Source organism: Panthera pardus, unplaced genomic scaffold (genome assembly GCF_024362965.1).
Source record: "Panthera pardus isolate Hobbes unplaced genomic scaffold, ASM2436296v1 HiC_scaffold_12, whole genome shotgun sequence".
NCBI lineage: Eukaryota > Metazoa > Chordata > Mammalia > Carnivora > Felidae > Panthera > Panthera pardus.
This window is the reverse complement of record NW_026526677.1, coordinates 53128324-53152725: the sequence shown is the minus strand read 5'-3', so window position 1 is coordinate 53152725 and position 24402 is coordinate 53128324. Positions and strand designations below refer to the sequence as shown.

At 35.3% G+C, this 24402-nt stretch overlaps 1 protein-coding gene across 1 annotated transcript; it reads left to right on the top strand.

Annotated features, from left to right (window-relative positions):
• Window positions 1–20714: 20714 nt before the first annotated feature.
• Window positions 20715–21680, top strand: LOC109260030 (olfactory receptor 52N4-like). Its single transcript, XM_019438018.2, has one exon. The coding sequence runs from the start codon at window positions 20715–20717 to the stop codon at window positions 21678–21680; it is 966 nt and encodes a 321-aa protein (XP_019293563.2).
• Window positions 21681–24402: the final 2722 nt, after the last annotated feature.

Sequence of the window (24402 nt, the reverse complement as noted above, 5' to 3'; positions counted from 1 at the left end):
TTGGGCAAATGAATTTATTATTTATTTATTTATTTATTTAATATGAAATTTATTGTCAGATTGGTTTCCATACAACACCCAGTACTCATCCCAACAGGTGCCCTCCTCAATGCCCATCACCCACTTTCCCCTCCCTCATACCCCCCATCAACTCTCAGTTTATTCTCAGTTTTTAAGAGTCTCTTATGGGTTGGCTCCCTCCCTCTCTAAAATTTTTTCAGGGGGGCAAAAGAATTTAAAGGGAGGTAAAGTTTTTATACTTCATTTGAACTGGTCAAATGAGGACATCAGGAGGCTGAGATGCTATGTATATAAATATAAAATGTGGAATAACCATTAAAGAATCTATGCAAAGAGATACACTGTAAAAATGCTATACATAAATAAAAATGGACTTCTAAAAATACTTTCAGGACCTACAAAATGGCAGAAATGTTAGATCCTTCTGATTATTTGACCCTGTTATCATCATCTAACATCCTTCTTTGTCTCTTATGACAGTTTTACTTAAAGTTTATTTTGTCAGATACAAGTATGGACTTCATTGCTCTCTTTTGGTTACCATTTGCAAAAGTATCTTTCCCCATCCTTTTCCCTTCAACCTGTTTATATCTTTATATCTAAAGTCTTTTGTATACAGCATATAGTTGGATCTTGCATTTTTAATCTATTCAATTACTCCATGTCTTGTCATTATGTTTATTTAATCCATTTACATTTAAAGTATTAATGGTAGAAAGGACTTAGTATTTTTATTTTGTTAATTATTTTCTGTTTGTCCCTTAATTAGTTCTTTTCCTCTCTTATTTCCTTTCTTTGTGTCTCATTAATTTCTTTGTTGTGGCATGTTTTGATTTCTTTCCTATTTCTGTTGTGCACCTTATATAGATATTTTCTTTGAGGCTATTGTGGGGACTGCATAAAATTACATATTGTTATAATAATCTATTCAAATGTTACTCTTATACATCTTTCCTACCCCCAATTTCTGTTACTGATGTCACAGATTACATTATTTTATATTTTGTACCATTAGCACAGTCTCATAGTTATTTTTTGTGCTTTTATCTTTTAAATTCTACACTGGAATTAAAAGTAGTTTATGTGCTGCTACTACAGTATTACAGGATTCTGTATTTATCTATGCTTTACCAAAGAGCTTTATATTTTCATATAATTTCATGTTGCTGTCTAGTGTCCTTTTAACTTCGGGTTCCTGTAGCAATTCTTAGCAAGATAGATCTAGTATTGATGAACTTCTTTAGCTTTCATTTATCTGTGAAGGTCTTTATTACTATTTCATTTTTGAAAGAGCTTTGCCAGGTAGTATTCTCGGATAGCAGTTTTTTTTTCCTTTCAGCACTTTGGATATATCATCTGACTCCTTTATGATCTATAACATTTCTGCTGAAAATCACTGATAATTTTATGGAAGCTCACTTGAACATGATGGATTCTCTTGCCACTTTTAAGATTTTCTCTTTGTCGTGGTTTCTGGAAATTTGTTTGTAATGTGTCTTTGGACCCTTTTGGGTTTATCTTAGTTGGAGTCCTTTAAGCTTCTTGAAGTTAGAGGTTTTTTTTTTTTTCTTCCTCAGATTTGGGAAATTTTGGCCATTATTTCTTCAAACAAACTCACTATCCCTTTTTCTCCCTCTTCTCCTGCTAGGACTCCCTGATTATCTTGCTTATTCCCTATAAATATCTGAGGTTTTCCTTACTTTTTTTCCTATTGCTTTTTCTTTTTTTTTTTTTCTGGCTTAATAACAGCAAATGACCTGTCTTCGGGATCACTTTCTTTTCTCTGATTGATCAAAACTGATGTTTATGCTTTGTAATAGAGTTTTTAAATTGTATTATTGTATTCTTCAACTCCACAATATTTTGTGGTTCTTTTTTATAGTTTCTTTTTGTTGATATTATTGTATTTTCACATTTTTCCTGATTTTGTTTGGTTGTGTTTGTCTTCTTTTGTAGTGCATTGAGTTTATTTTCAATGATTAATTTGAATACTTTGTCAGGTAATTCATAGATCTCCATTTCTTTAGGGTCAGATTTTGAAGATTTATTTTGTTCTTGTGCTTTGTTTTTGTTGTTGTTGTTGTTGTTGTGATTTGCGCATTTGAAAAAGCAACCACTTTTCCTAGCCTTCATGAACTTTCTTTGTATAGTGAAAGGTCTTCACTGATCATCTGACTAGAAATTCTTTTTTTTAATTAATTAATTAATTTTTTAAAAATTTATTTTTAGTTTTTAAAAATTTACACCCAAATTAGTTCGCATATAGTGCAACAATGATTTCAGGAGTAGATTCCTTAGTGCCCCTTACCCATTTAGCCCATCCCCCCCCACCACCCCTCCTGTAACCCTCAGTTTGTTCTCCATATTTATGAGTCTCTTCTGTTTTGTCCCCTCCCTGTTTTTATATTATTTTTGTTTCCCTTCCCTTATGTTCATCTGTTTTATCTCTTAAAGTCCTCATACGAGTGAATGACTAGAAATTCTGATGGCCTTTTGAACATTTTATGGGGATGCATTTTCTTGGGCTTGGGTATGTAATTTCTCAATTATAAAGGTTGGCTGGTTTCTTTTTAAGAACTTGCAATTTCTTGCTTCCTCTGGTATCAGTCTACTAGTAGGACATACTCAGGCACTAAAATGAATAACAGAGTTCTCTTTTATTTTCAGCGGCCCCAAAGACATCCAAAGTATCCCGAGTCTGCCAGTGTTCCCAGTCAGGAAAGAAAAAAAAACAGTCCCTTAGGTAGCTCCCTGAAAACCAGACCATTGGGCATATATTCCATTCTATTTTTCCCTCCCAAGGTGGAAGCCACGAGCTAGACACTTATCATGATTGTGGTGAGTAGTACTAGTTTATGTCTACAGTATTACAATTTCTCTTCAACTGAACAAGAAACTGAGTTCTATATTGTTTTTAGTTGCTCCCAGACATCCAAAGTATGCTGGTGCTGTCAGGTTTCTGAATCAGGTGAGACAGAAATGTTTCTCCAGTTGTCCCCTGAGAAGTTGGATCATTGGATGCATACTTTTCTCTTCTCTTTTTCTCCCAGACAAAAAGCTGCGAGTGAGCTTCCCAACCCCCCAGTTGCAGTGAGTGATTCCAGGTTGGGGAACAGGCTGACATAATTGAAATTAAACAACAGAAATAAGAGAGAAAGAGAAAAGCAAAGTATGCATCCAATGTTCCAACTTCTCAGGGAATCACCAGAGAAACTGGTTTCTGTCTCACCTGACTCAGAGACCTGACAAAAATACTGATTTGAAGGGACATATGCACCCAATGTTTATAGCAGCGCTATCAACAATAGACAAATTATGGAAAGAGCCCAAATGTCCATCACCTGATGAATGGATAAAGATGTAGTACATATATATACAATGGAATATTACTCAGTCATCAGAAAAGAATGAAATCTTGCCATTTGCAATGATGTGGATGGAGCTACAGTGTGTTATGCTAAGTGGAACAAATCAGTCAGAGAAAGACAAATACGATACAATTTCACTCCCATGTGGAATTTAAGGAACAAAACAGATGAACTTAGGGTAAGGGGGGAAAAAAAGAGAGGGAAGCAAACTATAAGAGACTGTTAATTATAGAGAACAATCTGAGGGTTCCTGGAGGGGAGGAGAGTGGGGGATGGGCTAAATGGATGCTGGACATTAAGGAGGGCACTTGTTGGAATGAGCACTGGGTGCTATATGTAAGTGATGAGTCACTAAATTCTACACCTGAAACCAACGTTAAACTATATGTTAACTAACTAGAATTTAACTAAAAACTGTAAACAAAAAATAAAAATAACAAAATAAAAAGAAATAAAACAATATTTCTTACTTATTTCAATGAACCTATTCTTGGCTTTAGGCTTCTGTGGGGTGTTGTGACTTCTTAAACGGCTTCTGAAGTTCTAGAGGTTTTTTGGACCGCATATTGTTGTTAAATCAGTTTACCTATAGGAGAATGAGGTCTGGGGCTTTCTGTTTTTCCATTGTGCTGATGTCCTCAATATTCATTCATTATTCCTAAAAAAAAAAACGCCTCCAATAAGAAGAGTGAAATGTCCTCAATATGCTAAAGATCATCTATGAATCTCCCAAAGCTAATATTATGCTTAATGATGAAAGAATGGAAAGTTTTCTTCTAATACTGGGAACGTAGCAAGGATATTTGGTCTCACCACTATTATTCAACAAACTAATTGAAATGCTGGCCACTGCAATAAGGCAAGAAAAGAAAACAAAGGGCCACAAATTAGAAAGCAGGAAATTACAATGTCCCTATTTGCAGATGTTATGATTGTCTATGTAGAAACTACTGAGGAATGTGGCAGATGATATTTACACTTGTGGTGAGCATATCATAACATATAGACTTCTTGAATCACTGTATTATACACCTGAAACTAACATAGCAATGTGTGTCAACTATCCCTTAATAAAAAAAAAGAAAGAAAGAAAGAAAAGAAACTACCAAGGAATCTACAAAAAAATATCCTAGACTCAGTTGGTTAAGAATCTGATTTTTGGTTTTGGGTCAGGTCATGATCTCACAGATTGTGGGTTTGAGCCCCACATCTGGCTCTGAACTGACAATGCAGGGCCTTCTCCCAGTCTCTGCCCTTCCCCTCCTTGCACTCTATCTCTCTATCTTTCAAATAAATAAACACACACAAAAAATCAATTGTAGCTTCATAACCTAGCAATAAAAAATTAAATAAAAAATTCAATGATATTTACAAATGCTGAACAAAAGAAAATAGTTAGATGTAAATCTAACAAAATTTTAGAGGACTCGATGAGATAAAAGATAAAGTAGATAAATGGAGAGGCATACCTTGTTTATTGTTTATTGATGTAAAGATATCAATTCTTTCCAAACTGATACGGGTTTAATGCAATTCTTACAAAAAGCTCATCAAGATTTTTTGTTTATATTGAATAAGATTATTTTAAATTATATATATAATATATAACATGTAATTATATATTATATATTATTTAATACATATATTAAAATATATTATATTTGATGGGCACCTGGTGGCTCAGTCAGTTAAGCATCTGACTACAGCTTAGGTCATGATCTCATGGTTCATGGGTTTGAGCCCCACATTGGACTCTGTTCTGAAAGCTCAGAGCCTGGAGCCTGCTTCAGATTCTGTGTCTCCTTCTCTCTCTGCTTCTCTCCCGCTTGTGGTATGTCTCTCTCAAAAATAAATAAACATTAAAAATTAAAAATATATATATTTGTATTTAAATATTATATATTTTATATTTAAATATTAAATATTTTAGGGGTGCCTGGGTGGCTCAGTCAGTTAAGCATTTGACTTTGGCTCAGGTCATGATCTCACACTTCATGAGTTCAGGCCCTGCATCAGGCTCTGCGCTGACAGCTTAGAGCTGGAGCCTGCTTGAGATTCTGTGACTCCCTCTCTGCCACTCCACCACTAGTGCTCTGTCTCTCTCTCTCTATCAAAAATAAACATTTAAAAAATATATTAAATATTCTAAATTTAAATATAATTAATATATATTTTTAAAGTATATAATTATAGGGGCCCCTGGGTGGCGCAGTCGGTTAAGCGTCCGACTTCAGCCAGGTCACGATCTCGCGGTCCGTGAGTTCGAGCCCCGCGTCAGGCTCTGGGCTGATGGCTCGGAGCCTGGAGCCTGTTTCCGATTCTGTGTCTCCCTCTCTCTCTGCCCCTCCCCCGTTCATGCTCTGTCTCTCTCTGTCCCAAAAATAAATAAAAAACGTTGAAAAAAAAATTAAAAAAAAAAGTATATAATTATATATATATAATTTAGTACATATATAATATAGAGAGAAAGTCAAATGAAAATAATAACTAAAATAATTGAAAAATAATTAAAGTAAAAACTCTTTTCAATTTCAAAATTTATTATATAGCCATTATATCAACATTCACTGTATGTTAACTAACTAAAATTTAAATTTAAAAAAGTGTGGTATTGGCAGAGGATAGACACATAGATCCATGCAACAGAACAGAGAAGTCAGAAATAGAAAACACACAAACAAAACAAAAATACCAAACCTTGAACCAACTCTTATAATAGTACCTATATGCAAAAATGAACTGAAAGTGGCTCATGTAAAATGTAAAGTTCTTTTTCTTAAAGTTTATTTATTTATTTTTTGAGAAAGCGAACACAAGTCGGGGTAGGGCAGAGAGAAGGAGAAACAGAATCCAAAGCAGGCTCTGTGTCATCAGTGCAGAGCCTGATGTGGGTCTCTAACTCGTGAACCTTGGTTTCATGACCTGAGTTGAGATTAAGAGCCAGATGCTCAACCAACTGAGCCACCAAGGTGCCCCAAAATGCAAAGCTCTAAAACAGTTTTTAAACTATGGACAAAATCTTCAGGGTCTATAGCTAAGCAATATAGACTTGACACCAAAATAATAATCTTTAAAAAGAAACTGATAAATTTGTCTTTATAAAAATAAAAAATTTACTCTGCAAAAGTATGTAAGACAAGCTATGTCTGGGAAAAATATTTATAAAACACATATCTGAAAACAGGACTAGTCTTTGTGTGTGTGTGTGTATGTGTGTGTATTCAACACTTTAAAAAATCCCAATCATTTAGAATAAAATAGCCAAAAAACATGTTTCACTGAAAAGGATAAACAGTTGAAAAATAGATACATAGGGGCACCCGGGTGGCTTGGTCAGTTGACCCTTCAGTCAGGTGACTTTTGATTTCGGCTCAGGTAATGAATGATCTCCCGGTTTTTGGGTTCATGCCCCACATCAAGCTCTGTACTGACAGTGTGGAGCCTGATTGGGATTTTCTCTCTTCCTCTCTCTCTGTCTCTGCCCTGCTCACTAATGCTCTCTCTTTCTCAAAATAAATGAATAAACATTAAACTTAAAAAAGAAAATTAAAATTAAAATTAAAATTAAAATTAAAAAAGAAACATAAAATTAAAAAAGAAAAATAGGTACAAAGAAGAATATTTAGTATTGTCAATCATTAGTTACATGAAAATTAAAATCATAATGGGATATCACTACACAATTGTGACCATGGCTAAAATTAAAAAAAAAAATCACAATAATCAAAAGCTAGTAAGGATACACAGAAACTGGATAACTTATGCACTGCTATACATTGCTGGTGGGAATTACAAATGGTACAATCACTCTGGAAAATCATTTGGCAGTTTCTTAAAAAGCTAAATACACGACACCATAAAACTTATCAATGGCATTTGTCCCAGAAAAATAAATACTTAATTACTCACAAAAACTAATAAACAGTGATAAGAGAACCAAAATGGCGAAGTTGAAACTCCAAAAGCGTCTGTCCTTAGCAAAAGCAATGAAAAATTGTAAGAATCAACATTCTCAGAACTCGTTACCAATCAGAGGTTTTCAGAAATTAGAGGAAGAGCTGAAATTAGAAATTAGAAAAAACAGCTGAATCTCACTAAGTGAATTTTGTGTTACTTTTTTAAAAAAAATTTTTAATATTTATTTCTTTCTGACAGAGAGAGAGAGAGAGAGAGAGAGAGAGAGAGAGAGAGAGAGATCATGAATGGGGGAGGGGCAGGGAGAGAGGGAGACACAGAACTCGAAGCAGGCTCCAGGCTCTGAAATGTCAGCACAGAGCCAGATGTGGGGCTTAAACTCATGAACCGCGAGATCATGACCTGAGCCGAAGTCAGACGCCCAACCCACTGAGCCACCCAGGTACCCCAATGTTACTTTTTTTTTTTAGAGAGAAGAGAGTGTGAGTGGGGGAGAGGGGCAGAGAGAGAGAGAGAGAGAAAGAGAGAGAGAGAGAGAGAATCCCAAGCAGACTCTCCACACTCGGCATGGAGCTCAATGCATGGCTCAATCCCACAACCCTGGAATCATGACCTGAGCCAAAATCAGGAGTTGGGGGCTCAACTGACTGAACCACCCAGGTGACCCTGTATTACTTTTTAATAGTGGCAAAGTTCTTCCAACATAAAATTGACCGTTTTGATAATTTTAAAGTGTACAATTGAGTGGCTGCAGTACATTAACAATGTTGTACAATTATCACCAATATGTAGTTCGAGAACATTTCCATTACTGCAAAAGGAAACCCTGTACTCATTAATCAGTTGCTCCTATTCCCTCTCTCACACCTTTTCCCCAGCCCTAACAACTACTAATTTGCCTTTTGTTCTATAAATTTGCCCATTCTGAGTATTTCATAGAAATAGGATGATACAATTCATGGCCACTTGTCTCTGACTTCTTCGAATAACGTTGTCAAAATTTATCCATGCTTTAGCATGTATCAGTACTTCCTTCCTTTTCAAGGTTGAATAATATTTTTTGTATGTATACCACATTTTATTTATCCATTTATCAGTTGATGTGCATTTAGGTTGTTAATACAATCTGGCTATTGTGCTATAGTGTTGCTATGAAAATTTATGTACACATTTTTTTTTTCAGAACATCTGTTTTCAATTCTCTATACCTGGCAGAGGAATTGCTGGACCATATCATACTTCCATATTTTACTTTTTGAAAAACTACCAGACTGTTTCTCACAGTAGTACATTCCTACCAGCAAAGTTTGAGGATCTCATTTTATCCAAATCTTCACTAATACTAGTTATTTCCTGGTACTGGTACAAGCTACAATACACATGTATTTTGAAAACATGCTGAGAGGAAAAAAACAGAAACAAAAATATATTGCATGATTCCATTTACATGAAATGTCTAGAATAAGTACGTCTATAGAAATACATGGTAATTTAGTTGTCAGAGGCTGAGGGATGGGGTGATCATGAATGACTAATGGTTAGGGGCATTTCTTTTTGAGGTACTGGAAATGTTCTGGAATTATATAGCGGTAATGTTTGCACTGCGTTGTGAATGTACTAAAAGCTATGATTTTAAATGACTAAGGGGTTAACTGCATATTCTGTGAATTTAACCTCTACTTTAAAAAACACCAAATGGGGTGCCTGGGTGGCTCAGTGGGTTGTCTGACTCGATTTTGGCTCAGGTCATGATCCCAGGGTCATGGAGCGAGCCCCAAGTTGGGCTCCACTCTGAACATGGAGCCTGCTTAAGATTCTATCTCTCTCCCTTTGCCCCTCTCCCCTGCTCTCTCTCTCTTTAAAATTACATAAATAAAAAAATAAATGCATGAATACAGAAATAAAAATTTAAAAACCCAAATGAAGTTAAAGAATTGCATTAAAAATAGTATCTGTGTATACATTTTTATATTATTTCTTATAAATTACAAGAATCTACATGTCTAAGAATAGGAAAGTGGTTAAATTAATTGTATAAATATATATGAAGAACTTTTATTCAATCCTAATAACACTAAATCATCCTTATTATAATGTATTAATTATACAATATAAATTTAAAGTGGCCAAATTTATGTTTTAATATGTCACAATCCAGACTTTTGCCAAAAACACATATTGCTAACATGTATGTATATATGTATATGAATATATATGTATATTCACACTCATGAGCTATATATGTATATATTTATATAGGATATATATAAAAGTATCATAAGTTAACAATACATTACACAATTTAGGAATGCTGTTTATCTCCTCCCAAACATTTATATTTTTCAAAATCAATCAAAATATGCAGGCATAGTTTCTCAAAAATCAACTTTATTAAGTACGATTTATAGACAACAAAGTGTGTTCATTTAAAGTGTGCAATTTGATGAGTTTTGACACAGTATATACTCATGAAACCACCACCACAATCAAGATACGAAACATTTCTATTACCTCAAAGATTTTTTTTATACCCACTTGTAGTTCAGGCCTCCTTTCACCCTGGACCCACATAACCACTGATTTGCTTTCTGTCACTACAGATTAGTTTGGATTTGTTTAGTTTTGATTTCTCTTTCCCTGATGATAAGTGATGTTGAGCATCTTTTCATGTGCCTGTTAGCCATCTGGATGTCTTCTTTGGAAAAATGTCTATTCATGTCTTCTGTCCATTTCTTCACTGGATTATTTGTTTTTTGGGTGTTGAGTTTGATAAGTTCTTTATACATTTCGGATACTAAGACTTTATCAGATATATCATTTGCAAATATCTGCTCCTATTCTGAATGTTGTCTTTATTTTTATTGATTGTTTCCCCTACTGTGCAGAGGCTTTTTATCTTGATGAAGTTCCAATAGTTTATTCTTGCTTTTATTTTCCTTGTATCTGGAGACATATCTAGTAAGAAGTTGCTGCAGTTGAGATCAAAGAGGTTGCTGCCTATGTTCTGTTCTATGATTTTGATGGTTTCTTGTCTCACATTTAGGTCTTTCATCCATGTTGAAAGTATTTTTGTGTATGGTGTAGGAAAGTGGTCCAGTTTCATTCTTGTGCATGTTGCTGTCCAGTTTTCCCAACACCATTTGTTGAAGAGACCATCTTTTCTCCATTGGATATTCTTTTCTTCTTTGTACAAGATTATTTGACCATGTAGTAGTGGGCCCATTTCTGGATTTTTGATTCTGTTCCATTGATCTCTGTGTCTGTTTTTCTGCCAGTACCATACTGTCCTGATGATTACAGCTTTGTAATATAGCTTGAAGACCACAATTGTGACGCTTCCAACTTTGCTTTTCTTTTTCAGGATTGCTTTGGCTATTCGAGGTCTTGTGTGGTTCGATACGAATTTTGGGATTGTTTGTTCTAACTCTGTGAGAAATGTTTGTGGTATTTTGATAGAGATTGCATTAAATATATAGATTGCTTTGGATAGTATTGACATCTTAACAATATTTGTTCTTCCAATCCATGAGAATGGAATGTTTTTCTATTTCTTTGTATCCTTTTCAATTGCTTTCATAAACTTTCTGTAGCTTTCAGATACAGATAATTTACTTTGGTTAGATATCTTATGGGTTTTGGTGCAACTGTAAATGGGATAGATTCTCTGATTTTGATTTCTGTTATTTCTTCATTTTTGGTGTATAGAAATGCAACAGATTTCTGTGTATTGATTTTGTATCCTGAGACTTTACTGAATTCATGTACCAGTTCTAGAATTTTTTTTTTGGCAGAGGCTTCAGATTTTCTACATGGAGTATTATATTGTCTGTGAATAGTGAAAGTTTGACTTCTTCCTTGCTGATCTGAATGCCTTTTATTTCTTTTTGTTGTATGATTGCTGAGGCTAACTTCTAGCACTATCTCATATAACAGTGATAAGAGTGGACATCCCTGTCCCCATCAATGGTTTTGGGGAACAGATTTCTTGTTCACTCCCTTGTGGATGTTTTCATTCTTTCTCTCTTTCTCTCCAGCTACTTTCAGGGGGAATGAGTTTTTGAGGGATCCTGATGAGCTGCATTCTCTCTTTTTCTCTTTCTCTCTCTGTCCTCTATCCCCGAAAACAGCTCCCTACCTTTTGCAGCTCTGCAGCTTTTCTCTCCTCCAGTTCACCTCTCCACACCACATACCTGCCAAGTTCTGTGGCTCAAGTTATGCAGATTGTTGAGTTAATCCTCATCAATTTCCTAGGTGTTCAAAACGGCTTGATCCTGATCTAGCTACGTTTCAGGGATGAGATGGGCTCAGGATGCCCATGCTGCTCCACCATCTTAACTCTTCTCCTAGTTTATATGTTTCTAGGAATTTATCCATTTCTTCCAGAATGCCCAATTTGTTGGCATATAATTTTTCATAATATTCTCTTATAATTGCATTTCTGTGGATTGGTTGTGATCTCTCCTCTCTAATTCATGATTTTATTGATTTAGGTACTTTCTCTTTTCTTTTTGATAAACCTGGCTAAGGGTTTACCAATTTTATTAATTCTTTCAAAGAACCATCTCCTGGTTTCATGGATCTGTTTTACTGGTTTTTGTTTTTTGTTTGTTTCTGTATCATTTATTTCGCTTCTAAGCTTTATTATTTCCTATCTTCTGCTGACTTTAGGATCATTTGTTGTTCCTTTTATATCTCCTTTTGGTGTAAAGTTAGGATGCATATTTGAGATTTTTCTTGCTTCTTAGAGTAGGCCTGTATTGTATAAACTTTCCTCTTATGACGCTTTTCTGCATCTCAAAGGTTTTTTACCATCCTGTTTTCATTATCATTTGTTTCCACGTATTTTTTAATTTCTTCTTTAATTTCATGGTTGACTGATTCGTTCTTTAGTAGAATATTCTTTAACCTCCCTGTATTTGTGGTCTTTCCAATTTTTCTTGTGGTTTATTTGAAGTTTCATAGCATTGTGTTCAGAAAATATGCATGGTATTATCTCAATCTTTTTGTACTTGTTGAGACCTGATTTGTGACCTAGTTTGTGATCTATTCTTAAGAATGTCCTATGTGCACTCAAAAAGAATGTGTACCCAGGCGCCTGGGAGGCTCAGTAGATTAAGCATCCGACTTCAGCTCAGGTCATGATCTCACCATTCCCAAGTTTGAACCCCGTGTTGGGCTCTGTGCTAACAGCTCAGAGCCTGGATGGAGCCTGTTTCAGATTCTGTGTCTCCCTCTCTGTCTCTGCCCCTCCTCCTCTCATGATCTCTCTCTCTCTCTCTCTCTCAAAAGAAAAAAAAAGAACGTGTACTCTGCTGCATTATGATGAAATGTTCTGAACATATCTGTTAAGTCCATCTAGTCCAGTGTATCATTCAAAGCCATTCTTTCCTTATTGATTTTCTGTTTATATGATATGTTCATTGATATAAATAGGGTGTTAAAGTTCCTTACCATTACTGTGTTGTTATTAATAAGCTCCTTTATGTTTGTTATCCATTGTTTTACATATTTGAGTCTTCCTAGTTGGGGCATAAATATTTATAATTGTTAGATCTTCTTGTGGATTGATCCATTTATTATGATATAGTGCCTTTCTTCATCTCTTGTTACATTCTTTGGTTTAAAATCTAGTTTGTATAAGTATGGCTACTATGGTTTTCTTTTGATGTTCATTTTCATGATAAATCATTCTTCATCCCCTCACTTTCAATCTGCAACTGTCTTTAGGTCTGAAAAGAGTTTCTTGTAGGCAGCATATAGATGGGTCTTGTTTTTTTTTTTTTTTAATCCATTCTGACAACCTATGTCTTTTTATTGGAGCATTTAGTCTATTTTCATTTGGAGTGATTATTGATAGATATGAATTTAGTACCATTGTATTACCCATAAAGTCATTGTTTCTGGAGATTGTTTCTGTTCCTTTCTAGTCTGTGTTGCTTTTGGTCTTTCTTTTCTATTCTAAGAGTTCCATTTAATATTTTTTGCAGGGCTGGTTTAGTGTTCATGAACTTTATCTGGGAAAGTCTTTATCTTTCCTTCTATCCTGAATAATAACCTTGCTGGATAGAGTATTCTTGGCTACATAGTTTTCCCATTCAGTATTTTGAATCATGCCACTCTCTTCTGGCCTGCCAAGTTTCTGTGAGACATTTGCTGGCAACCTTATTTTTCTTCCCTTGCAAGCTAGGGACTTCTTTTGTCTTGCTGTGTTTAGGATTTTTTCTTATCTCTATATTTTGCAAATTTAAGATATGCATATTGCACATCACAATATGTCTTGGTCTGGGCCTGATTTTGCTTATTTTGATGGGAGTTTTCTGTGCCTCCTGGATTTGGATATCTATTTATTTCCCCAGATTAGGCAAGTTTTCAGCTAGAATTTCCTCAAATAAAACTTCTGTCCCCTTTTCCCTCTCTTATTCCTCCTGGAACTCCTATGATACAAATGTTATTACACTTTATGGAGTAAATGAGTACCCTACGTCTACATTCACGATCTAATATTTTTCTTTCCCTCTTCTTTTAAGCTTCACTCTTTTCCATAATTTAATCTTTCATATCACTTATTTGTTCCTCTGTGTCTTCCATCCTGTGGTCATTATAACCATTCAGTTTGAATCTTGGTTATTGCATTTTTCATTTTGGCCTGACGAGTTTTTAGTTTTTTTCAAAAATCTCTGAGGTAAAGGACTCCCTTTGGTTTTCTCAAGCCTAGCTGGTATCCTTATGATTGTTGCTTTAAATCCTAGTGAGGCATATTATTTATAATTGATTTATTAGATCCCTGTCTGCGACCTTTTTTTGTTCCTTCTTTTGGGATGAATTCCTCCATTTTGGCCTTTTGTCTAGGTCTCTGTTATATTGTTATATTTCCTGCTCCTGAAAGTAATGGTTTTATCAACAAGGGGTCATATACTGTCTAGAGCCTGGCACTTCAGGAAGTGTTTCTGGTGTATGTTGTGTGCATTCTGCTGCTTTGTTTTAGCTGTTCTTTTTCTCAGGTCAGTCCTCTGCAGAGTTTCTCCTTGCCTACAGTGGGGTGTTTTGACCTTGTTCCGTGGTGAGTTTTAACTAGGTGTGCTCTGGTCTGCTTGTTAATAGAGGCCCAATACTATTCCCCTAGATCTAAAGCTTTGCAGCACTCTATGATCAGTAGACTTGGTGCAATGCAGTGGGGAGGGTGACTGTGTTAGTGTTTTGGGGGAGGAGCCCACTGCTCTGGTTCTCAGGTACACTTGCCCTAATAAAGAAGCACCTGCAGAGCACAGGGTGGCAGAGTTGGTTTCAGCAGTTCAGGTCATCAATGTTGGCACTGTGCTGCTTACTGAAGTTAGTTTATCCTAAGGAACAGGGGAAAGAAATGGTACCAGCCCCCTCCCTCGTCCCCAGAGAAGGGAGTTCATGTCTGCCATTGTCCTGGAAGCTCTCTCAGAAGAGTGAACAATCTCCCCTCGTGTGTCCCAGGCATCACTCAGATCCCTGCCTTTACCCTGTGTCCAGGCTGTCTGTCCACCTAGCAATATAATGCACCTGTGTTCTATTCCAGGAAAGCTGGCTGAGTTTTAAAATTCCAAACTTTACGGACTTGGCATGGTAGGGAATTGTGCTGGTCCTCTGGAGAGGGTCTTGCCACACTGGGACTGATGCAGGTTTGTCCAAGAAGGGCAGTGGCACAAAAGCACAGGTGTGTGGAGTTTGGAGTAAATTGCAGCAAAGAGCCAGTGTCCAGGTTAGCTGACCTTAGTTGCTCCAATGCTGAGGTGCAGGGGAGGGTAATGGCACCTGTCAGCTCTTTTGTCCCAGAGAGGCAATGCCACCCCTCTCAAATGTACTCCAAAAAAGGGGAAACCATCTCTCTCAATGTGTCCCAGGGGATCCTCACATCATGCCATCTGCCCCCAGGCTTTCTGCATCCTTCTCCACAGGAGCACTGCAGTGTCCCCTGGACTCCACACCAGCCATGCCATGGATCACTACAACTCCAGTCTTTGAGTCCCACTGGTTGTAAAATCTCAAGAAACTCAGGCCCTCTAGTTTTCCCAGTCAATGTCTTTGGGGGAAGAGTTTTCCTTGTGTGATCCCCTGTGTGGTTCTCTTCCTCTCTCTCTCTCTCTTCCTTTCTCTGTGACAAGGGCTTCCTCTCCTCTACAACACCTATGACCTGTTTCTCCTCCAAATCACAGCTGTGCATATCCTACCTTCCATGATGTGTCCTTTTCTTTCCGTCTAGTTGTGCAGTTTGTTCTGTCAGTCCTCAGATTGACTTCTTGGGTATTGAGAATGATTTGATATTTATCTAGCTGTGTTTGAGGAATAAAGCAAGCAAGCATAGGGTCTTCCTACTATTCTGCCATCTTAGTTCCTCTCCAGCGTCTAATTATTCCTTACATAATATGTATGCATAACAAGCCTGAACTTTCTCCAATGCCATAATATTCATCATCTATGTTAGGAGGAAGTAAATTTCTTTAAAACTAGGGCAGATCTGGGGCATCTGGGTGGCTCAGTCGGTTGTGTCTGACTCTTGTTTTGGGCTTAGGTCATGATTTCATGGGTTGTGGGTTCAAGCCCTGGATCGGGTTCTGTGCTGACAGCGCAGAGTCTGCTTGGGATTCTCTCTCTCCCTCTCTCTCTCTGCCCTTTGCCTGCCCGCTCTCTCTCCCTCTCTCAAATAAATAAATAAACTAAAAAATTAAAAAAAAACTTAGGGCAGATCGTTTCTGATTCTTTTTTCATAGCTGTTAGCCTGACTTGGGGAGTGCTAAATCTTCAATGATGCTATTCAATTAGACACACGAAAATATAAACAAATAAAAGAAGTGGATGGATGTGTGAATGACTGAAACATTCTGATCTTAAGTGGTTTCAACTTGTGTCCTACAAGGTTCTACATAGAATGAAACAGCTCTGCAACAAATATTAAAATCACTAATATTCATTTTTAAAAGTTTATGTTATTCTCGTTTCCTCCCATATATACACACTCACAAACACACAACATATGAAATTATTCACTTATTTCTGTAATATTATATAGTTAGTAAACATGAAAATATTCCACTGTCTTTCATCCTCCCGAAGGGCTAAGCATGATCATGACACCTGCACCTGTGTCTTTAACGTTCTAAAATATCCTCTGGAGATATACATAATTTTCTCCCTTTGAGAAAAATGCAATAATTCTTTAAATGCTCAGTTAAATATTATAGACATCAAGGGATTTAGAGGTTAAGGGCTATACATGTACATATATTGTAGAATAGTGATGTTTTGTGACCAACATCCAGAACACCTGGAACAGACTGCATTCAGGTTATTGCTTTGCTGTCAGAAACCAGGTATTAAAGAACATACAAAAGTGGGACTAGAGACAGAATTTTTTATTTTATAGGCAGTACAATAAAGAGGAGAGAGTCTTTACATATATAACAATTGGTTATTATACTCTCAGAAACACAGGTTTGATTCCATCTACCCATCTGAAGGCAGAACTGTTGTGAAAGATTAGGTTTTCTTGGAAAAATGTTTATTTCTCCATTTCTCAGGTTGCAATTCAGTGTAACTTTCCATCACGATTATGAATATCTATGTTATCTTCCTCACCAAATAGGGATCACTTGTCCTCTTCAGGTATGAATCACCCCCATGACAAGAAGAAATGGCAGAGAGTAAGAGAACAGTTCTCATCCATGGTCAGAACACTCTTGCTGTTTACCTGCCCTTCCCTTGTTCTCAGAATGAGATCCTAATTTCCTTGCTTAATTTTTAAAGAGATTTACTTGTAATTATGGTTCTTCCATTCCTGATAGAAAAACATATTTGGAGGAACCCTCCATCATATTGAGAAAAAAACTTGTTTTATTTAAATTGAGAAAAGTATAGTGAGGGAATTAATTTATTATCTATGGGTTTGGGGAATGAAAATAGGCAACAGATGATATAAAAATGTACTTTACAAGTGGCAATATTCTTGTGTTGATGTTACTACTTCAGTATAACCTGCCCATCTATAGCATAATAGGAGCCCATTTTCCTTTCAGAAAAATTAAGTTATAATGTATGAAAATAATGTTAAATTTATTTGGGAGAAGTAATTTAATTTGTGGTTAATACCATTACTTGGCAAAAACTTGATGGATCTTTCAGAGTTTTGCAAATGTGTAGAAGATAGTACCCTAACTTCTCATGTAATAATAAAGCTAGTTTTATTCATTGACACTAGAGTTATAAAAAGGAAACACAAGGGCCATAAATATGGTATTTACCTCATATTTAGGATATATGTTCTTAAAAATAGAGCACAAGTGATCTCTGAGATATAATTCCTATACCCAGTTTATGGGTATGTGTGCTTTCCCTAAATTTTCTACTTGCTTCTACTGCATGTATACATAGAATTAAGAGTTTACTGTTCAAATGCATTAGATGAATAAACAAGTAGTGATCTTATTTTTCAACAACTTGTGATAATTTGACATATACTGGTCAAATAAGTGAAATAAGTCAGTCTGAGGAAGACAAATACAATATGATTTCACTCATATGTGGAATTTAAGAAACAAAACAGATGAACACGGTAGGGGGGAAGAGAGAGGAAAACCAAGAAACAGACTCTTAACTATAGATGGATACCAGAGGGGAAGGGGCCGGGGGGATGAGTTAAACAGGTGATGGGCACTACGGAGGGTACTTGTGATGAGCACTGGGTATTGCATGTAAGTGATGAATCACTAAATTCTACTCAAACTAATATTACATTATATGCTAACTACCTGGAGTTTAAATAAAAACATATATCTATATCTATCTATATCTACATCATCTATATATATAAAGGTTATCTTATATCTATAATAATCAAATGAGGTAAAACGCTCAATAACATACTCATCCTAGATTGCTTTGCTATTTCTAAAAAAGGAAGTTCCTTTTTGCAGTACCTAATCTCTCATCATTCAGTGTGAATAAATAAAGATTAAACAGGGGTGTAGGTAGAAAAACAGAATAAGGAACAACTTGATATCTCTGATTTATCCACTATACTAAGCAGTGTTAGCTATCCTTTTAGGATGACCGGAAGTTTATTCTGGGAAGAAAATAACAAGTCCTATCAATGCATATATGTGAGGTGTGATGAAGTCCAAGGCTGCAGCATTATAAAATATGTGAGGGTTTAATCCAACATTCATATTTAAGTGTGACATCTGCAGTGTCCTTCTATTCAACTCCAAGAATGCTGGCAAACAATAAAATTTTCATTCCAGGAAGTAGATTGATAGATTCTTTTAGAAATATTACAAGTCCCTGAGAAAAGACCTATAAACAATGACAACTAAGGATGTCAACAATGAACCAAAGAGGTCCTTACAGAAGATTCAAAATAAATATTACCAATTTCTGACACTCAATTATCACCTGGAGTTTCAAATCAGCTTTCTAAAGACTCCATATTAAGTGTGAATTAAGTCAAAATTTACGACAATTGAGAAACACTTCCAAAATGAAAGATAAAAAATGAAGTAGGCTATAAAAATAATTTATTAAACTTAAAGGTTACAGAAGTAATAGATGAGAAGTAAAATATATATGCATATATCTGTATACATATATAATTTTAATATATGTAAGTATACATATGTTTATGTATATATATATATACATAATTTTTATACATTCACACTAATCAGAGAAAAATAGGAAGTTGGAAATTTGTAATATTATACAACAACAACCAAAACAATATATTTGGGCTATATAACACTTCCAGAACACTTTTAGAAAGTGGATTAAGTAGATTCAGCCTGAACAATTTTAATTAGCAAAAAAAGAAAAAAAAAGAAAAAAAAGAATAAATTCAGAAGAACCAATATCTGACTAAAAAATGTGTAGAAAATAACAGGAAAAAATATTGGGAATAAATTATTAGAAGTTAAGTAAATTTCAAAAGTCAAAGGTGTTAGATTTCCATTGTCAGAAACCCCATTAAATGCCTCGACAATTAGACATACACAAGCACAATACCCTTCTATCATCACCATTTAACTTCAAAGCACAAAAATTTTTATATGTTCTTAAGTAATTCAGGGCCCCAAAACATAAAAATGATTTTAAAAAAATGCCAGCGGGAAATAGTTCATGTACAAGATCAAGAACTGGAATGCACCTCTTAATATCTCACTAGAAGCTAGGAAATCCATATAGAAATGTTTTTAGAAAAACTGAGGGTGGGGGGGAATAGCATTTAATCCAATTTTAAATCCAGCAAAATGATGAATAGACTAAACCATATTCAGACATTGATACTCTTCCAAAAAAGTTTTTCATGCAGTCCAGGAAATAGAAAGAAGAAAAATCAGATTTACAAATAGCAATATGACACAAACAGTAGGTGAAGAGGAATTTCTAGATGAGAATTATGTGTCTAACTGAGAAAAAAACTATTTCAGTGAAGCAGGACAAAGACTTCCCAGAAACAGACAGATGGTGTGGGATGAACTAACATTGATAGTGTTTAACTGTCAAGCAATGATAGTAAAATGTTTTACAATTCTGAAAATAAGTTAAATTTTTTGAGATATCTACATCAAATACTAAGAAAAATAAAGTATTATCAGACGAGATTGGGCATATTCAGGGTGGTATGGCCGTAGACAATAAAGTATTATCAAAAGGAATTTGATATTGCATGCCAGCAACTCAGACATGAAGAAGCATCATCTAAATAGTGCCTCAATGCATTCAACTGTAAAGTGCAGATTAATAAAAATACATCCTGGACTTGTAGTGAGGATTAAATGAGTTAATATTTGTGAAGTTCTTGGAATGGTATTTAGTATAGCATAAATATAACCCAATAAGGCTAATGACAACAACAAAAACGTTACCATATCTGTTAGTTCATTGGAGAAATGATCAATGAACTTCTCCCTAAGAAAACACTCAAAGGGAGATATGCATAGTAATTAACATTTAAATAACATATGCTAACAAAACATCATGAGAAAGATCATAATATAATTATCATTCATTATAAATTTGAGTATTGAATTTATGAATATTGAATCTATTCCTTTTTGTTTCAAAATAGTGAAGGCACAATATATGTCACAAAATCTGGAAACCAGTGAGTGCTAAATATTCATTTTGAATGTATCATTAAATTAATGAATTAATGATAAACACACTCTGGGTTTGAACTATGTTTCAGTATTCTCTCATGTTGGCAATATTTGGTTGATATTAAAATGCACACTTGAGAGAAAGAGAAAGGGAGAGTGAGAGAGAAAGTATGGCTAAAATTTCTCTTTTTTTTTAAAAGAATTTTTCCCCTATCTTGGAGGATCAGCAAACAAAAAAAAACAGAAACACACAAAAATCTATAAGCTGTTTAATGATTACAGTAACGTGATCATGCTAATGTTAAACCAAACAGACCTGACCCCAGCCTCATTCATTCTTAATGGGATCCCAGGACTGGAGGATGTGCACATGTGGATTTCCTTCCCATTCTGCTCCATGTATGCTGTGGCAGTGGTAGGGAATTGTGGGCTCCTCTACCTCATCCGCTATGAGGACTCCCTGCACAGGACCATGTACTATTTCTTGGCTATGCTTTCCCTAACTGATCTTGTCATGTGCACTACTACAATCCCTAAAGCTCTCTGCATCTTCTGGTTCCACCTTAAGGAAATCAGCTTTAATGAATGCCTAGTCCAGATGTTCTTCATCTATACCTCAACAGGGATGGAATCTGGGGTACTCATGCTTATGGCGCTGGACCGTTATGTGGCCATCTGCTACCCTCTACGCTACTCAACTATCCTTACCAATCCTGTCCTTGCAAAGGTTGGGCTTGCTACTTTCCTGAGAGTGGTGCTGCTTGTCATTCCTTTGACTTTCATCATCAAGAGGCTACCCTACTGTAGAGGGAATATACTACACCATACCTACTGTGACCATATGTCTGTAGCCAAGTTATCCTGTGGAAATATCAAGGTCAATGTCATCTATGGTCTGATGGTTGCCCTCCTGATTGGGGGCTTTGACATCCTGTGCATAACAATCTCCTACACCATGATCCTCCGGGCAGTAGTCAGCCTCTCCTCAGCAGATGCTCGGCAGAAGGCCTTCAGCACCTGCACTGCCCACATCTGTGCCATCGTTTTCTCCTACAGTCCAGCCTTCTTCTGTTTCTTTTCCCACCGCTTTGGGGGCCACACAGTCCCTCCATCTTGCCACATCATTGTGGCCAATATTTATCTGCTCCTGCCTCCCACTATGAACCCTATTGTCTATGGAGTGAAAACCAAACAGATACGAGACTGTGTCATAAGGATCTTTTCAAGTTCTAAGGACATCAAATCCCACAGCATATGAAAGGGATATTTGTAAGGGAAGGAAGGAGGAGTGAAGTAGAAGAGAAGCAAAGGGGGGAAAAAAGGAAGAGAAGAGAAAGGGAAGGGAGTCTACAGGAGGAAATAGAATAAAAGAAATACTTCTGTTGGTTGTTTTGTCAGGATCTAATAATGCCTTCCTGAAAGTACCATTTGGGCCAAGAAAACGGAGGGTGTTGAGTATCTCATTCTCACTCAGTGTCTTCGGAATCCTAATATCACTGTCATGCCCACAACATTTTCTATGTGTTTTCATCTCCTCTGTGAAGGACTGGTCTCATCATTAATCAGGTTTCCACAAACAAAAACATAATGAGACAACTGAGGGACATGAAATCAGCTTTGATAGATGTTTGATGGAAGGCAATCATCTACAACCAGATGCCAGTTTGTCCAATTTCCAAATAGTGATTGGAATTTCCAGTTTGAAAATATATTGTTACTTTATTTGCGCTATTTTAAATTAATTGCTGTATTTTTGTCATCATTACCAAAATTCCTCTATTTTCTCAATGTTGTTTTCCTGACGGAGAATCTATGAAATGTTCATGAGGGCATTAGTTTAATGCGGTTTCAGCCTCTACATTTTTAATTTGGAAATAAGTTAGGCACCTAACCACATCTCTCCTAGCGTGTCCCAAACAAAACTGTTTCCTTACAGACTGGTGGGATATGCAGTTCTTTTCAAAATTAGCTTCAATAATAGTGTGGAGAGGTGGAAATACCTGTTAGCCAAATTAAGAAGGCTAACAGTATGCATTATTTTATGAGCACAGGATTAGGAAAGAACAAAAGGTACTTCTTTTGTCTTCTTTCCATTCAAGAATGAAATTCGTGAAATAAAATTCAGTTTTTCATCTTCATATTCTTACAAATTAATAACTAGTGGATAGACCAAAAAGTAGTAATTTTACATGAATTTCACAGAAATAATGCCAATTAAAATGATGCAGAGTAAATTCATTAATTTAATTTCTCCCTATCCAAGTAACAAGAATACACATTTCTTCCAGTGATTCAATTTATGGGTACTCATTAAGTTTTATTTAATTATGTCAAGTTTCCTATACTGCTCCCATTATAAAATCCTGAAAAACATCTGCCCCACCCCTCAAAATATAATTATTCTCCATGTATCATCTTTTCACTTCTCACTGTAACAGCAAGCCTTCTATAAAAGAAATTGTCAACATTCACTTTCTCTTCTCATAACCACTTTCCCTATAGTTTGTCTTTCTAACCATCACCTGGAATTAGTTTTGGTGATTTTATCATTGCCTTCCAAAGTAAATTGAATAGGTCATTCTGTAATCTCATGTAACATTACCTCTCAGAAATATTGTATGTGTATACCCCAGAGTAGCTTAACTTGTTCACACCCTTGGAAAAGCTTTTCTTTCTGTTCTTCAATTCATGTATTTGCTCCCTTTTTTTCCCCCATAAAAAACCTCTTTCTTTTACTCTACAAGCAGGAACACTATTTGGGTTTCTATCTGAATCTGTGCTCCCTGAATTGCAATTCTTTGGTCCCATATAAATTCTCATTTACCTCCCCCCCCAAAAATTATGTTTAATTTATTTATTCCTGTTGTTTTGAAATATATATATTTTTTAATATCAGAAGCATTAAAAATGTCATGTTTTTCTCCACTTTTGCTGAACACTCTTTACAACCGCTAGTTTCATGGGGTGACATAGGATATCTTTGCCTTGCTCTTTTTTTTTCCATACAGAGTGTTTATTTTATTACCACAGGTCACAAATGAAACATCACGCTGCAAGAAATGTGTTCCAGATGACTGAGTTTACTGAAATTGATAAAATACCTTATTCGTATTTGCTGATGTGAAAACTCATTAGTAGTTCTTGATGTTAGTAGCATAGAGTCTGTTGAATATGATACAAGCTGGGGTTGTTTGTATGTATCTTTTGTTAAGCCAGGAAGTTTTCTTTTTTTTTTTTTTTTAGTGTTTTTATGATAAACTGGCATAGAACCATAAAAACCACTTTCTATAACTTCTATAAATATTAAGATAATTATATGATCTTTGTTTCTTTTTTAATATGGTGAGGTATATCAATTAGCTGCATCAAATCACTTATGTATCACTGAGATAAACATTTCTTGTTTATTACATAGTTTTAATACACTATTATTGGTTAACTAATCTTTTACTTACAATTTTTGTTATAAATAATGAAGAAACTGTGCCTATAATTTTGTTTCTTCATATCATCTCTATAAAGTACATGTCTTTGAAATTAACATTGTAAGTGCTTGGCAAAATGTATATCTTTTCTTATTTTACCATTTTCTGGTATACTTTGCATAATTAAAAAATTATCTATCACTTGAAATTTGCTCTTCTGCTGTGAACAGAAACAATCTGGGCCTACAGGATTATTTACTTGTTGGGGGGAATGGAGTGGATTGAAAGGGTTTGAATATGGTATTAATTGTCTTTAATTTTGCCCTGTTTAATATTTTAGTTCTCTTCTGTTATTTTTTGTTTTCAAATATGTTAGCATATAGTGCTTAAAATGTAAAAAGTATTTAAAGAGTGCACGCTATTTGGTTCTTATACTTTTAGGGCCCAAATTTGGTTTCTTTGCATCTTATTTATAATTTTTCTCTCACTCAGATATATAAGAAATGTATCTATATTAATAATATTTTTAGAATAAGTTTTTTTCATTAATCTTCA

Excerpts from the sequence above, each read along its gene's own strand:
- LOC109260030 (XM_019438018.2), top strand. The coding sequence starts at position 20,715 with ATGCTAATGTTAAACCAAACAGACCTGACCCCAGCCTCATTCATTCTT.